General features: G+C 44.6%; 1 protein-coding gene across 1 annotated transcript in view; it reads left to right on the top strand.

The window, feature by feature from the left end:
* LOC149472909 (pendrin-like) overlaps positions 1-14,341 on the top strand; it is a 55,204-nt gene that overhangs the window by 27,840 nt on the left and 13,023 nt on the right. The window contains exons 14-15 of the mRNA XM_089685155.1: positions 9,062-9,131; positions 11,387-11,479. Coding sequence (XP_089541281.1) covers positions 9,062-9,131; positions 11,387-11,479 — 163 coding nt within the window. The remainder of the gene's footprint in view (positions 1-9,061; positions 9,132-11,386; positions 11,480-14,341) is intronic.

The raw sequence follows: 14,341 nt of genomic DNA, 5'->3' as shown, positions 1-14,341 counted from the left end.
TTCTACGGATTGACCTCCCTGCTGACCCTGCGTGTGACCCGACTACTCTCGCCTACCGATTCTGTACCCCGCTTACCCTCACGGGCCCACAATCCGTTACTACCCTGCTGGGGCCGCCATCCTCTTCATATCTGGCTCTCCCGGTACCTGTCCCCAAGGGTGTCCTCAGCCACTGGCGGGCCTGCTCGGAGGTCGTGACCTGGCCCGGGACTGTTTCAAGTCCATCCCCACCATCAGGGGCTCTGGTGAAAGCACAGCCCGGGCTTAGACCCCACGCTCTGAGTAGGTCTGTCAGTTGGCAGCCTGAGGCACCACCTGGCGGATCATAACAGTACCTTGCGGCCATGACAGAGCCAGGAAGTGGACCGGCGTCCCTAGAGGATATTTGTCAGCACCTGGCCACCTTGACCCAGGCTTTTCAGAACTTCCACAGTCGCTGCGCCCGACTGGAGGACCGCATGGAGTCAATAGCCCCCCTGACTCCCCCTGCTCAGAGTCCTCCACCTGCAGGACCTCCCGCTAACCCGGTATCCGGAGCGGTTGCCACATCCCCAGCTCCTGAACCCCGCGTTCCTCTGCTGGAACGATTCCGTGGTGATCGGAACCGCTTCCGGGCCTTCCGGAATGCCTGCACCCTATACTTTGACTTACAACCCCGCACGTTCACCACTGAGACCGTCAAGGTGGGGTTTATAGTCTCCCTCCTTCAGGATGAGCCCCAGGATTGGGCTCACCGTCTGATGGAGAAGCACGACCCCCATCTTGAATCCGTGACCGAATTCTTTCGGGCCATGGCCGTCTTGTATGACGACCCTCAGCGAGCTGCTTCCGCTGAAGCGACTCTATACTCCCTGCGGCAGGGCCGCCGGACAGCCGAAGAATACGCGTCCGATTTTAGGCGTTGCATGGGCGACACCAGATGGAACGATGCGGCCTTATGCCACCAGTTCCGCATCGGGCTGTCTGAGCCTCTCAAGGACGAACTAGCGCGAGTAGGCCTACCTGACTCCCTGGAAAAACTGATTGAGTTGGCCATTCAAATTGACCGTAGACTAAGGGAACGTCGGCTGGAAAGGAGCGGTCAGGGTCAAAGGGTGGCATGGATTCCTTCCAGAGATACAGCTCCGACCCCAGGGAACCATCCGTGAAGCACGGAAACAGGGGACAACCCGGAACCCATGCAGCTGGGATTGGCCCGTTCTCACTTATCGGTCGAAGAACGTCAAAGGAGACTATCACAGAACCTATGTCTGTACTGCGGGGAAGCTGGTCATCAGGTGCGCTCCTGTCCTGCTAAAATGAGTAAGTCCACGCCCGTTTCTTTTTCTCTACCCGCAGGAAGGGATGATCTGTCGAGTTACCTGGCCATTCCTGTGTCTTTACAGCTCCCCGGAGGAACATTGTCGGTGACCGCAATCGTTGACTCAGGAGCCTGTAGTTGCTTCATCGATCTGACTTTTGCCCACCGGCAAAAAATCCCTCTCCAGACCAAAGAAAGGGGGTTCAACATCTTCTTGGCAGATGGGTCTCGTATAAAATCAGGGGTGGTGGACCAGGAGACACCACCCATTTTCACCACAATGGCAGACCATCACCAGGAGTTCCTCCGTTTGGATGCCATCGCATCCCCCCTTTTTCCAGTCATTCTGGGCCTCCCTTGGCTGAGGGCCCATAACCCCCAGATTGACTGGGAAAAGGGAACAGTTCAATTTTGCTCACCCTACTGTTTAAGTCACTGCCACGTCACAGGATCCGTGGTCCCCCGGTTCCTCCTGTGCTTGGATAGTGACACCGATCTTTCCCAGGTTATTCCCCCGGCCTACCATGACTTCTTAGACGTCTTTAGTAAGCGAGGAGCTGACGTTCTCCCTCCGCACCGTTCCTACGACTGCCCCATAGACCTCCTACCCGGATCTGAAATCTCTTTCGGCCGTATCTTTCCCTTGTCCGAAGCAGAATCAGGAGTACTGAGGGAATACATTGATGAGAACCTTCGGAAGGGATTTATTCGTCCATCCACATCCCCAGCCGGGGCCGGGTTATTCTTCATAGAGAAGAAGGACAAATCGTTACGACCCTGCATAGACTACCGTGACCTGAACAAAATAACGGTGAAGAATCGTTATCCTTTACCCCTAGTCCCCGAGCTCCTCCAGAGATTGAGATCGGCAACGATATTCACTAAATTAGACCTGCGGGGGGCCTATAACCTTGTCCGTATCAGGGAGGGGGATGAGTGGAAGACGGCGTTCCGTACGAGATTCGGTCACTACGAGTACTTGGTGATGCCGTTCGGGCTCTGTAATGCACCGGCGACCTTTCAGCACTTTATCAATGATGTTTTTCGTGACCTTCTTGATATTTTTGTGGTGGTTTATTTGGATGACATCTTAATTTTTTCTCCTTCACTGGAGGTTCATCGGGGTCATGTGATACGGGTATTAGAACGGTTGCGTCAACACGGGCTATACGCAAAGGCAGAAAAGTGCTGTTTCGAACAGCACGAAACCACATTCTTGGGACTGGTTCTCTCTTCCGCGGGGGTCGCGATGGATCCCCAGAAAGTCACGGCGATCTTAGATTGGCCAATACCCGCCGACAAAAAGGGGGTACAGCGTTTCATCGGTTTTTCCAATTTTTACAGGAAATTTATTAGGAACTTCTCCGGTCTGGTCTCCCCGATCACGCAACTGACGAAACAAGGGGTCCGCTTTAAGTGGACTCCCGAAGCGCAGACAGCCTTCGAAAAGCTCAAAGAATTGTTCACCTCTGCTCCCATTCTCTGCCATCCAGATGCTTCTCTCCCATATGTGTTGGAAGTGGACGCCTCCGAAAATGCTGTAGGGGCGGTTTTGTCCCAAAGGAATGGTACCAAGGAACTTCTGCACCCTGTGGCGTTCTTCTCCAGGAAGTTGACTCCAGCGGAACGCAACTACGACATTGGAGATCGGGAGCTCCTGGCCATTAAAACTGCTCTTGAAGAATGGAGGTATTTACTGGAAGGAGCCACACACCCAATCCTAATATTCACAGATCACAAGAACCTTGAATATTTGAGAACGGCAAAACGACTGAGACCTCGCCAAGTGAGATGGGCGCTTTTCTTCTCTCGATTCTCATTCCATATAACGTACCGACCCGGTACTAAGAACACTAAGCCAGACGCTCTGTCCCGCATGTTTGAGGACCCCGACGACGCTGTGCTACCTGACACCATCTTACCTTCTGGGAGTTTCCTCGCTCTACAAACGGAACTTCGCTCTCGACTTCTTGATGCTTCTGTAGGACTACCAGTTCCGTCAGAATCACCCCTCCAGAGCCACGGTGGGCTAATTTGGAAGGAAGACCGGATCATGGTCCCAGAAGAAGTGCGAACCCTGGTCCTAGGGCACTGCCACGACCATCCTATGGCGGGCCACTTCGGGGTAACGAAGACGCTGGATCTGCTACGGCGCTCGTTCTGGTAGCCAGACATGATCAAGGATTGTGAGCAGTACGTCCGAACGTGTTCCACCTGTCAAAGGAACAAGCCCTCCAGGAGCAAGGCATGGGGATTGTTACGTCCATTACCCATACCCAAGCGGGCTTGGCAAATGATAGCCATGGATTTTGTGGTCGAACTTCCACCATCCCAGGGCTACACTGCAATAATGGTGATCGTTGACCGCTTTTCAAAGATGGCACATTTCGTGCCCCTGGAGAAGACCCCATCAGCACCGGAAACGGCACGGATCTTCATCAAGGAAGTGGTTAGGCTTCATGGTGTTCCCGAAGATATAGTATCAGATCGGGGGGTCCAATTCACCTCCAGGTTCTGGAACGCCTTATGTAAATCGCTGGGAATTAAGCTGTCGCTTTCATCCGCCTACCATCCACAGACCAACGGCCAAACTGAAAGAACAAACCAGACGCTGGAACAGTACTTACGGTGCTACACATCCTACCTTCAGGACGACTGGCTGTCGTTGCTGCCTTCCGCGGAATTCGCGTACAACAACTCGAGTCACTCAGCCACGGGTCAATCCCCGTTCTTTTCCAATTATGGGTATCATCCCACATTCCTCCCTGATCTGATGCCTGAGAATCCGGTACCAGCTTCTCAAGACATCTTGAACTTCTTTTCTGTCAATAACAAGACAATTCAGGAAGCCATCGCTAAAGCCCAAGAGGACAGTAAGAGGGCATTCGACAGAAAGAGAAGAGGAGAATTGCTGCTTCAACCAGGGGATCAGGTTTGGCTGGCAACGACCAACTTGAAGATGCTATGTCCTTCAAGGAAGCTGGGACCCAAGTTCATCGGCCCCTTTCCGGTAAAACGAGTGGTTAACGAGGTGGCCTACGACCTCGAGCTTCCGCAGACCTTCAAGATACATCCTGTCTTCCATGTATCTCTCCTGAAGCCATCCAGACCGGATCCCTTCCCGGACCGTGAATCCAGACCCCCCGAGGCAGTCACTATAGGTGACCAGGAGGAATTTGAAGTGGAGACTATCCTCAGTTGCCGAAGGAGGGGGGGCCAGACACAGTTCCTGATAAAATGGAAGGGGTATGGCCCTGAGGAGAACTCATGGGAACCCGCCCAGAACATCCACGCGCCCAGGCTCATCCGGGAGTTTTTTCGTGCTCACCCGCGGTGGAGAGATCAGTGGGGCTCCCGGAGGGTGCCCATTGGGGGGGGGCAATGTCAGGGACCACGGCTCCAGGGTCCGCGATCGCGGCTCCGTCCCTCGCGCATGCGCAGTGGCGGCGGATCGCGCCGGGACACGGGCACTAGGTCCCAGCGAGCCGCGGCTGACAGGACGCCGCGCATGCGCAGTAGGAGCCGCGGGCGCGCCTCAGGCGTCCAATGACAGCCGGGGGCGCGTCCTAGCCGGCCAATGACAGTGCAGAGCGCACTATTTAAAGATGCCCTGCACTGTCACAGATTGCCGCAAGGTCTTCTGTGATCCTGAGTTCCTGCACCTATCCTGTGACCCTGATTGACCCTGACTATTCTGCCTGCTCCTGCGTTTGACCCGGATTGTCCTGACTACTCTGCCTGCTCCTGCGTTTGACCCGGATTGTCCTGACTACTCTGCCTGCTCCTGCGTTTGACCCGGATTGTCCTGACTATTCTGCCTGCTCCTGCGTTTGACCTGGATTGCCCTGACCATTCTACGGATTGACCTCCCTGCTGACCCTGCGTGTGACCCGACTACTCTCGCCTACCGATTCTGTACCCCGCTTACCCTCACGGGCCCACAATCCGTCACTACCCTGCTGGGGCCGCCATCCTCTTCATATCTGGCTCTCCCGGTACCTGTCCCCAAGGGTGTCCTCAGCCACTGGCGGGCCTGCTCGGAGGTCGTGACCTGGCCCGGGACTGTTTCAAGTCCATCCCCACCATCAGGGGCTCTGGTGAAAGCACAGCCCGGGCTTAGACCCCACGCTCTGAGTAGGTCTGTCAGTTGGCAGCCTGAGGCACCACCTGGCGGATCATAACACTTATAGAGCAATCTCCTTTGTTCTTTTCTATCTTCTAATAGCCTTTTTTCTAATTTTGGGATGGTTTGGGTATAATTTTGCACTTTTTCCTCCATTTCTTCCACTCTAGTTAACAATTGTCCCATTTCTTCCCGAATCATCCCCATTTCATGCTTCATTGATTTTTCCAAGCCTTTAAACATCTCCTCCATTTCTTCTTTATTAGGTATTTGCATATCTCTTTCACAATCTCTCAGATCCTGGCTTTCCATTAATTGTTGGCTATTATATACCGGGCCCAGGGAGAGTCTCGGGCTATTATCCAGACTTATTTCCAATTCACTTTTTTCATTTATTGCCTGAGATCTTTCTGGGGTAACATTTCCTTGTGACACATACTTCTTTATCGTACCAGTTTGTGAGTTCTTAGGCCCACTCCCTTTGATGTTTTTACCTTTCATTTTATTTTTAAAGCCTTTACTCTTGTTTCTTGCTCTCCTGGACACCTACTCCTCCCGATCTTCAGACCCGCCCTAGGAATCCCCTCTTTTATTTTCAGATTTTATAATTAATGCAAAGTCTTACCATAGTCATCTGAAAGTCTAATACGAGGAATCAATGTATATAAGGCTCCACTGTATAAGTCCAATATATAATATAGAATAAGACCTGCAGGAAGGCCCACGGTCCTCACTCACCCTTCACGTTGGGATATCACTCCAGAAGCAGTCCTCTTTTCTCATTATAAGTTCTTAGGGGGATTCCTGTGGATCCAATATAGCTCAAGTCCCTTATCTTTCTCATCCGATACGTCCTTATTTTGGAGGCGATGTACTGATATATATTAGATTATAGTTTGGGAAAGATATAGAAGTTTAGAGGGTTAGCCTTATTATAGCAGTGGTGTCAGGCAATAGGAATAGTATGATGCAGGAGTGGTATGGCAGCAGGGAGATTTTGAGGTCTTAGGAAGACAGGGTGGAGATGATGTAATGTGAAAGGAGTGTGTTGATTTACCTCCTCCACTTCTCCTACTTGTTTGTATGTCAGGCAAGCTCTCCCACACCCGGATCTCCCAAGGCTTCTCTGCGGCTGCCCACGTGTCGGTGCCGCTCCACTGCCTCGTCCGTCTCAGTATTGTCTCCCTGACAACCTCACTCCCCCTCCGAAGCCGGCTTTCTCCTGGCTCCTAGGCTATCTGACTGACAGCCCGACCGTCTCCCCGGCAACTCCACTCCTCCTCCACCGGACGTCAGAGGAGAGCCCCGAGGCGTTCCTCTCCCAACTCTCTGCCAGATCTCTCTCTCTCAGGTCCAGGAAGCCGACTGTCTCCAGGGACACGGACACCACGCACCATCTCCAGTCGGGTGAGTCACCGCTCACCCTCGATGCAGCTGGTCTCTCTATCGGAGACTCCTGGGGAGGATAAACCAGGGAAGGCTAACGGAGAGTGCTTACTGCGCGCTCTCCCGTGCCGTCATAGTCAGGCTCCACCCCCTCAGAAAACCTATGGGATATTCCTCCTCTTAGCTGCTATTATGATCCATAGCTCTTCCTAGGTACATGTAACATTCCACCTGCGGGTAGATTAATATGCAGACGCGTCTGCGGAACGGTTAGATATGAAATATGAAATATACACTTGAATGGTTCAAGAGATATACTTTTCTGCTTTTCTATGTATGCCAGCTAAGGGGTGTAACATACCAGGAGAATGGCCTCAAACTGAGCCTTCCGAATATAGGCCCCATGTTTAGGTAATTATGTCCTACGTGAAGATATCCACTTATATGAAAAGTGAGTTTTTAAAAGTAAGTCTGTCTTTACGACCCCTTGGAGGTCTTTTGAAGTTCAAGTGAGGGACTCGGTTTATACTTTTACGATATGCCAGATTGCACAGTTTCTTAGACAGCTAGGCACCCAGCTGGTGAGGTTTTATAGCTTGGAGCTCCCTGTTGTGTTTCGGCTGCCTGTTACCTCTCTCAGCACTCAGGCCACATTTCACCCAACAGAGAGGGAGGGGGATGAGAGATCTACAAGATGGAGGGGGCAGCCTGCTTTGGGAGTGAGAAATGGTATAACATAGAAAGTTCTTAACAAAATGGAGGGCCGTGTCCATCTCTGTGAGCACAATTGCTACAGTAAACACTTATGTATACCCACTGAAGTGGCTCAGGCTGATACACTGATATCTTCTCTACAGCCTTCTAAAGCACACAGGTCAAAGGCTTTTTCTCAGCTCCAGCAAGTCGGGGGCAGGGATCTGATATCACACACTGCACAACATAGAGATGAGAGCTGAATGTAATCTAAGACCTGAGTGTAGGGAAAGGACAGACCCCCTCTACATAGTCTCATAGGGAAACCTGCTCATCTAAGGCTGTCTGTCAATCACCGTCTGTGTGCTGGAGGGGGGCAGGGCCATATCCCGAGATGTGGTTTCGGGATAACTTGTCAGAAGTGCAGATAGAAGAGGGACAAGAGAGGAGACAGAAATCACACTAGGAGGTTTGAACTGAAGCTAGTACACACTATATGTAGAGGGATATGCTCTATTCATTTTTCATTTCAACGGTTTACAACCACTTAAATCTCCCTTATACTGCACATATGAACATCACCCTTCTTACCCTATCTTCCCACTGTTTGTGACCTATACTTTAACTCTTTCACCTTCTTTTCCCTCTGTGTATAACCTGTATAGTAAATGTATTTGGTGTAGCATCTCCATGTTCTAACACTCTTAATATCAGCATTTTATTTAATTTAAAAAAATTAGATCACTTGGTCTTCATTTCATAATTTTTTCTTCATTTTCCAAAAATTTTGGAAAACAATAAGATCAGCTTATCTATATTCCAGAAAAAGTCTAGTTCGTTCTGTCCTGGAATTGTATGTGCTATATTTTATAACAGAAATTAGAGAGGGAATTAAGTTTGTTTTCAAGGTTTTTAGTATTTTTTTCTTTTGTATGGCAGAAACTATAGAAAGAAAGAAAGAAATAAATAAATAATCAATCCAGTTATAAAATACCACCAAAAGAAAGCTCTATCTGCTGAAAAAATTATATTAATTAATTTGAGTACAGTGTTGCATGCCAGAGTAATTATCAGTCAAACTATTGCAGCACTGAAAACTGAAATTTGGTCTGGTAAGGAAGGATTATACACAAGCTAGTACTAAATAGGTCAGCATCTGCTGGCTGCAAGTCTTACATAAGACATATTAATATTTAATGTTCTATATAATATTAACACTTTACATTACCTATATTGAATGCATTTTTTGCATATAACAGACTAGAACAAGTGTAAGATTTTGAAGCATTAGATTATGAATGCAACTCAGGGGGATCCTCTATTGATTTTCTACTTTCCTTTTAGTGATATGTCATAGTAATGCCTATAGCAATACATACAGTAAATATTTAGATACTGTTTTAGTATAATCAGTAAAAGAGTACATAGAATACATGCTTTCCAATAGTGTTTTCACTGAAACATACAACTTATATTGGATTCTCAGTATAAATGTTTAATATTCCAGATATTCAAAATGTCTTCCAATATACCAATGGATATATTTACATTTTTTCCAGCCCATCTTGTGGTGCTCTTGGAAATGTCCCTGGAACAGACCTATACAAGGAGGTTAAAAAGTACAAGACTGTAAGTAGAAAACACAGACGTATTTTCTACTGCACATTAAAAATCTTACATTGTGACTCTGGTAGATGAGACCTGTACTAGTAATTGATGCGTTGTACAACCTATATTTCCTAAGAATGGATGTAGCAAAGAAAGTAAATATTAACACAGCATGAATTACTAAGCAAAAAGAAACCCCAAAGCAAACATCTAAAATACATCAAAACATAAGCACAAAACGTAATTTATTGCATCTTACTAGCTCCTAGATGTGATGACTGCATTCGTTTTATTTTACTTTCCATTTTCATCTAGTAATTCTGCTAATAACACACTTACTGTCCTAGAGTGGCTAAACCCACTCACTGCACTGTATCTATGAAGGAATATTTGGACTACAAACACCCCCCTACCCCCCATTCTCCATTGTATAGGGAGGTATTGCTTTGTAGATCAAAGAAAATAGCTGAGAAAGCTATCTTCACTTTAGTCCAATGGAAGCTTTAGGCTCAGTTCACAATAGCGTTGAAAGCAGGCGTTTGAGGGCCATTTTCAACGCTCCTCAAACGCTTATGAAAATGATACACATGGCAGCACACAGTGCTGTTCACACTGAAGCGTTAGCATCGCGTCAAAATTGACGACTCATGTTGAGTCAGGAGCAGTTGAAGCCTTTGAACGCCTCCCATTCAAGTCTATGGTGACTTTCCTCAAACGCCTGGCAGGTATTTGCAAGGTGTTTGCGAGGCGTAAATACCATTAAGTTCATTATAGGCGTTTGTGGTGTTGCTTTAACGCTTGTAAAACACCTATAAAACGCCTCAAAACCTCGCATAGGACATTTGGGGAGCATTTGGGGAGTGTTTTAATGCTTGTAAAATGCCTGTCTAACTCTATAGAGGCATTTGGGAAGAAGTCAAGTGTGAACAAGCCCTAAAAATTTCTGACAGAATCAACAGGTTTTTTTGTGTAATTGCAATAATTGTACTCAGCGGTTTCCTATGGTGGACACTTCTCAGAGGGGGGGGGGGAGCCAGGAGTGCCGGTGGGAGACCTGTTTATTATATTAACCACTTGCCGCCCACCCACAGTACATCTATTGCAGATGGGAGGCACAGGCAGGCTAGGCAACGTACCCATAGGTCACTGCCTTTCCCCCTGCTAGCCTGTGATTGATTGGATACAGCACAAGTTTTTCAGCAGATTATAGCCAATGATTTTGACTGAAACCTGCTGATTGGCTGTGGCCAATTACAGTACAGAGTTCTGTGTGTACAAACAGACAGAACTCTGTACACAGACTTCAATCTGGCTGTTTCTAAATATTATATCTGACTTCAGGGAGAAAAGGCCAGACCTGTGAGTTAAAGCAGTACACACTTGTTAGGCACATAGTTAACTCATTGATTTTCCTTAAAGTCAACCCCTTCCCAGCCATTGCCATTAGTACAGTGTACATTATTATCACTGATCGCTGTATTAGTGTCACTATCGACATCAGTGTTAGTTATTCAGTTAGTGTCCTTCCCAGCCAGTGTCTGTTAGCACCAGATTGCCCACCACACTATCACAATCACACTATAAGTCACTGATGACTGCCATTACAAATATAGCGTCTATAGCTGCATAAATTCCAATATATATACCATAGTTTGTAGACGCTATGACTTTCACACAAACCAATTAATATACACGTTTGTTTTTTTAAACCAAAGACACGTAGCTGAATACATTTTGGCCTAAAGTTATAAAGATATTTGATTTTTATTGGACATGTTTTTTTTAACAGAAAGTAAAAATATATTTCTTTTTTATATAATAAAAAACCAAGTGGTGATCAAATACCATCAAAAGTAAGCTTTATTTGTGTGAAAAAATGACATAAATGTAATTTGCATACAGTGTTTCATGACCGCACAATTTCCAGTTAAAGTATCACAGTGCCGAATAGCAAAAAAATGCCATAGTCATGAAGGGGGTAACACCTTCTGGAGGTCAAGTGGTTAAAAAAAAATAAAGATTTATTATCAATTTACGTAAAGTTTCCAATATTGCTCTCCATCACACCAGAGGGTGTAGGTTGTGTGCACAGCTGGGTTCATCAAGTGTAAAATTTTTGACCCCCAGATTTGTAGGCATAATGTTTATTCTATTAATTTCTCTTTGTGAACAAAGGTCAATTTTGGGGGGGTCAAGAACCATAGCAAATAGAGATATAACACACCAACACATTTTGAACCTCAATATACAGTACATATCTATTTTTTTAACTACAGGTTGTGGAGCCAGAAGGAATTAAAATAGTTCGATTTTCTAGTGCTGTCTTCTATGGGAATATTGATGGTCTTAGAAGTGGCATCAGGAAAATTGTGAGTATATTGTTCTGTAAAATGCATGTTATTCACAATAAAGCAGAACTCTGGGCAAAAACTTCTTTACATGTCCCTGTTGCTGATTTCCTATGTCATCCATCTTCTGGTTCACTCAGTAGTTGCTCTGAAATAGCCTATTAATTTTCAAATCAAACCGTTAATTCTCTTTGGCTTCCTGTTTGTAAGACCAGAGGCTACTATGTGTCCTATTCTCCCAGCCACTGGTCTTGGCACATGCCTTCTGTAGTTCTTTCTCCAGGAAGCAGTAATGTAATTCAGCCCCACTTGCAATGGTGGGTGGATTGAGACTCTCAGACACATTCAACATATATAGGCCTAGTGAACCTGCCCACATTGACTACTCATCTCTGTGGTTGGTGGGGACTGTAGTTTCCCTTTACTGCAGAGAGAGGAAAGGATATGATGTAATCCCTGCTGTTACACCTCCTCTTTGGCAGTGCAGATGCTGTTATTTTTTTAAATTACAGAGATGAGATCATGAAAATTCAATTAGACTTTTCTACTCAATGGTAAGGATTTAAAAAATGTTATTAACTGTTTAGTGTTTTGTGTAGGCGGGTGTACTAATGGCTGATCCCAGAGTTCTTCTTTAACATTAAATACTTGTAGAAATATATCTGTAACAAAATATGCATGTCTTAAACCATACCTAATCAATCAGTCCATCCAGTACATGATTATCCCTTACAGCACAAAAAAATCATCAAACATATAAACATTAGTATACATTTGCATATTAATCAATAATTTGCCCCTCCCTCTTAGAGTGTAAGCTCCAAGGAGCAGGGCCCTCCTAACCATATTGTATTGAACTGTATCGTTGCTGTATTGTCTCCCTTTATATTGTAAAGCTCTGAGCAAACTGTTGGCACTGTATACAGTAAATACTGCATAATAATAATAGTAATTAAATATAAGGTTCCTGCATGCACCATAAAGTGGTTTCACTCCACCCCTCAGTAAATAGTGCAGCAAAAGATGCAGTGCAACCCACAAACCTTCACTATAAAATATTAATCTAAATAATTAGAGATGAGCGAATCGAACCTGGCGAAGTGGAATTCGTTTAGAATTTTAGGAAAAATTCGATTCGCATCGAATCCGAATATTAGCAAACTTCGGATGCGCGAATCGAATTTTTCCCGATCGGCCGATTTTCATCCCTTCTACCTTTCCATTTAGGATACAGATGTTTTTATTCGGAAACAAATAGATACAATGTTTCAACCGCTGTAAATGTGAAGGAACTGTCAGAGAACTGTCAGAAATAGCGGAGCTCTCTGAAGATACACTTTTTGCTGGAATGGAATTCTTCTTCATCCTCATCCTACTTCTTCTTCTTCTTCATCCTACTTCTTCTTCTTCTTCTTCTTCTTCTTCATCCTCATCCTTCTTCTTCTTCTTCTTCTGCTTCTTCTTCTTCTACTTCTTCTTCTTCTTCTTCTTCATCCTACTTCTTCTTCTTCTTCTCATTCTTCTTCTTCTTCTTTTCATTCTTCTTTTCATTCTTCTTCTTCTTCTTCTTTTCATTCTTCTTCTTTTCATTCTTCTTCTTCTTCTTTTCATTCTTCTTTTCATTCTTCTTCTTCTTCTTTTCATTCTTCTTTTCATTCTTCTTCTTCTTCTTTTCATTCTTCTTCTTTTCATTCTTCTTCTTCTTCTTCTTCTCATTCTTCTTTTCATTCTTCTTCTTCTTCTTTTCATTCTTCTTCTTCTTCTTCTTTTCATTCTTCTTCTTCTTCTTTTCATTCTTCTTTTCATTCTTCTTCTTCTTTTCATTCTTCTTCTTCTTCTTTTCATTCTTCTTCTTCTTTTCATTCTTCTTCTTCTTCTTTTCATTCTTCTTTTCATTCTTCTTCTTCTTCTTTTCATTCTTCTTCTTCTTCTTCTTCTTTTCATTCTTCTTCTTTTTATTCTTCTTTTCATTCTTCTTCTTCTTTTCATTCTTCTTTTCATTCTTCTTCTTCTTCTTTTCATTCTTCTTCTTCTTTTCATTCTTCTTTTCATTCTTCTTCTTCTTCTTTTCATTCTTCTTCTTCTTCTTTTCATTCTTCTTTTCATTCTTCTTCTTCTTCTTTTCATTCTTCTTCTTCTTTTCATTCTTCTTTTCATTCTTCTTCTTCTTCTTCTTTTCATTCTTCTTCTTCTTCTTCTTTTCATTCTTCTTTTCATTCTTCTTCTTCTTCTTTTCATTCTTCTTCTTTTCATTCTTCTTTTCATTCTTCTTCTTCTTCTTTTCATTCTTCTTCTTTTCATTCTTCTTTTCATTCTTCTTCTTCTTCTTTTCATTCTTCTTTTCATTCTTCTTCTTCTTTTCATTCTTCTTCTTTTCATTCTTCTTCTTTTCATTCTTCTTCTTCTTCTTCTTCTTTTCATTCTTCTTTTCATTCTTCTTCTTCTTCTTTTCATTCTTCTTCTTCTTCTTTTCATTCTTCTTTTCATTCTTCTTCTTCTTTTCATTCTTCTTCTTCTTCTTTTCATTCTTCTTTTCATTCTTCTTCTTCTTCTTTTCATTCTTCTTTTCATTCTTCTTCTTCTTCTTTTCATTCTTCTTCTTCTTCTTTTCATTCTTCTTTTCATTCTTCTTCTTCTTTTCATTCTTCTTTTCATTCTTCTTCTTCTTCTTTTCATTCTTCTTCTTCTCATTCTTCTTCTTCTTCTTCATCTTCTTCTTCATCTTCTTCGTCGTGCCCCGTGACTGCCCAAATGAGTGAAGTGTGCGGTGATTCTAAGATCGACGGCACTCATCTGCATGTCATACTGACTGACAGTATTATTTCTCTTCCCCAGCAGACTCCAAGGGCATTTAAATTAAAGGTACAGTGTTCTGCACTAATA

This window comes from Staurois parvus, unplaced genomic scaffold, assembly GCF_062004578.1.
Source record: "Staurois parvus isolate SC_StPar_1 unplaced genomic scaffold, SC_StPar_1.0 ptg000019l, whole genome shotgun sequence".
In the NCBI taxonomy this organism is placed as follows: Eukaryota; Metazoa; Chordata; class Amphibia; order Anura; family Ranidae; genus Staurois; species Staurois parvus.
The sequence above is the reverse complement of the archived record's forward strand: the minus strand, read 5'-3'. Positions and strand labels throughout refer to the sequence as shown.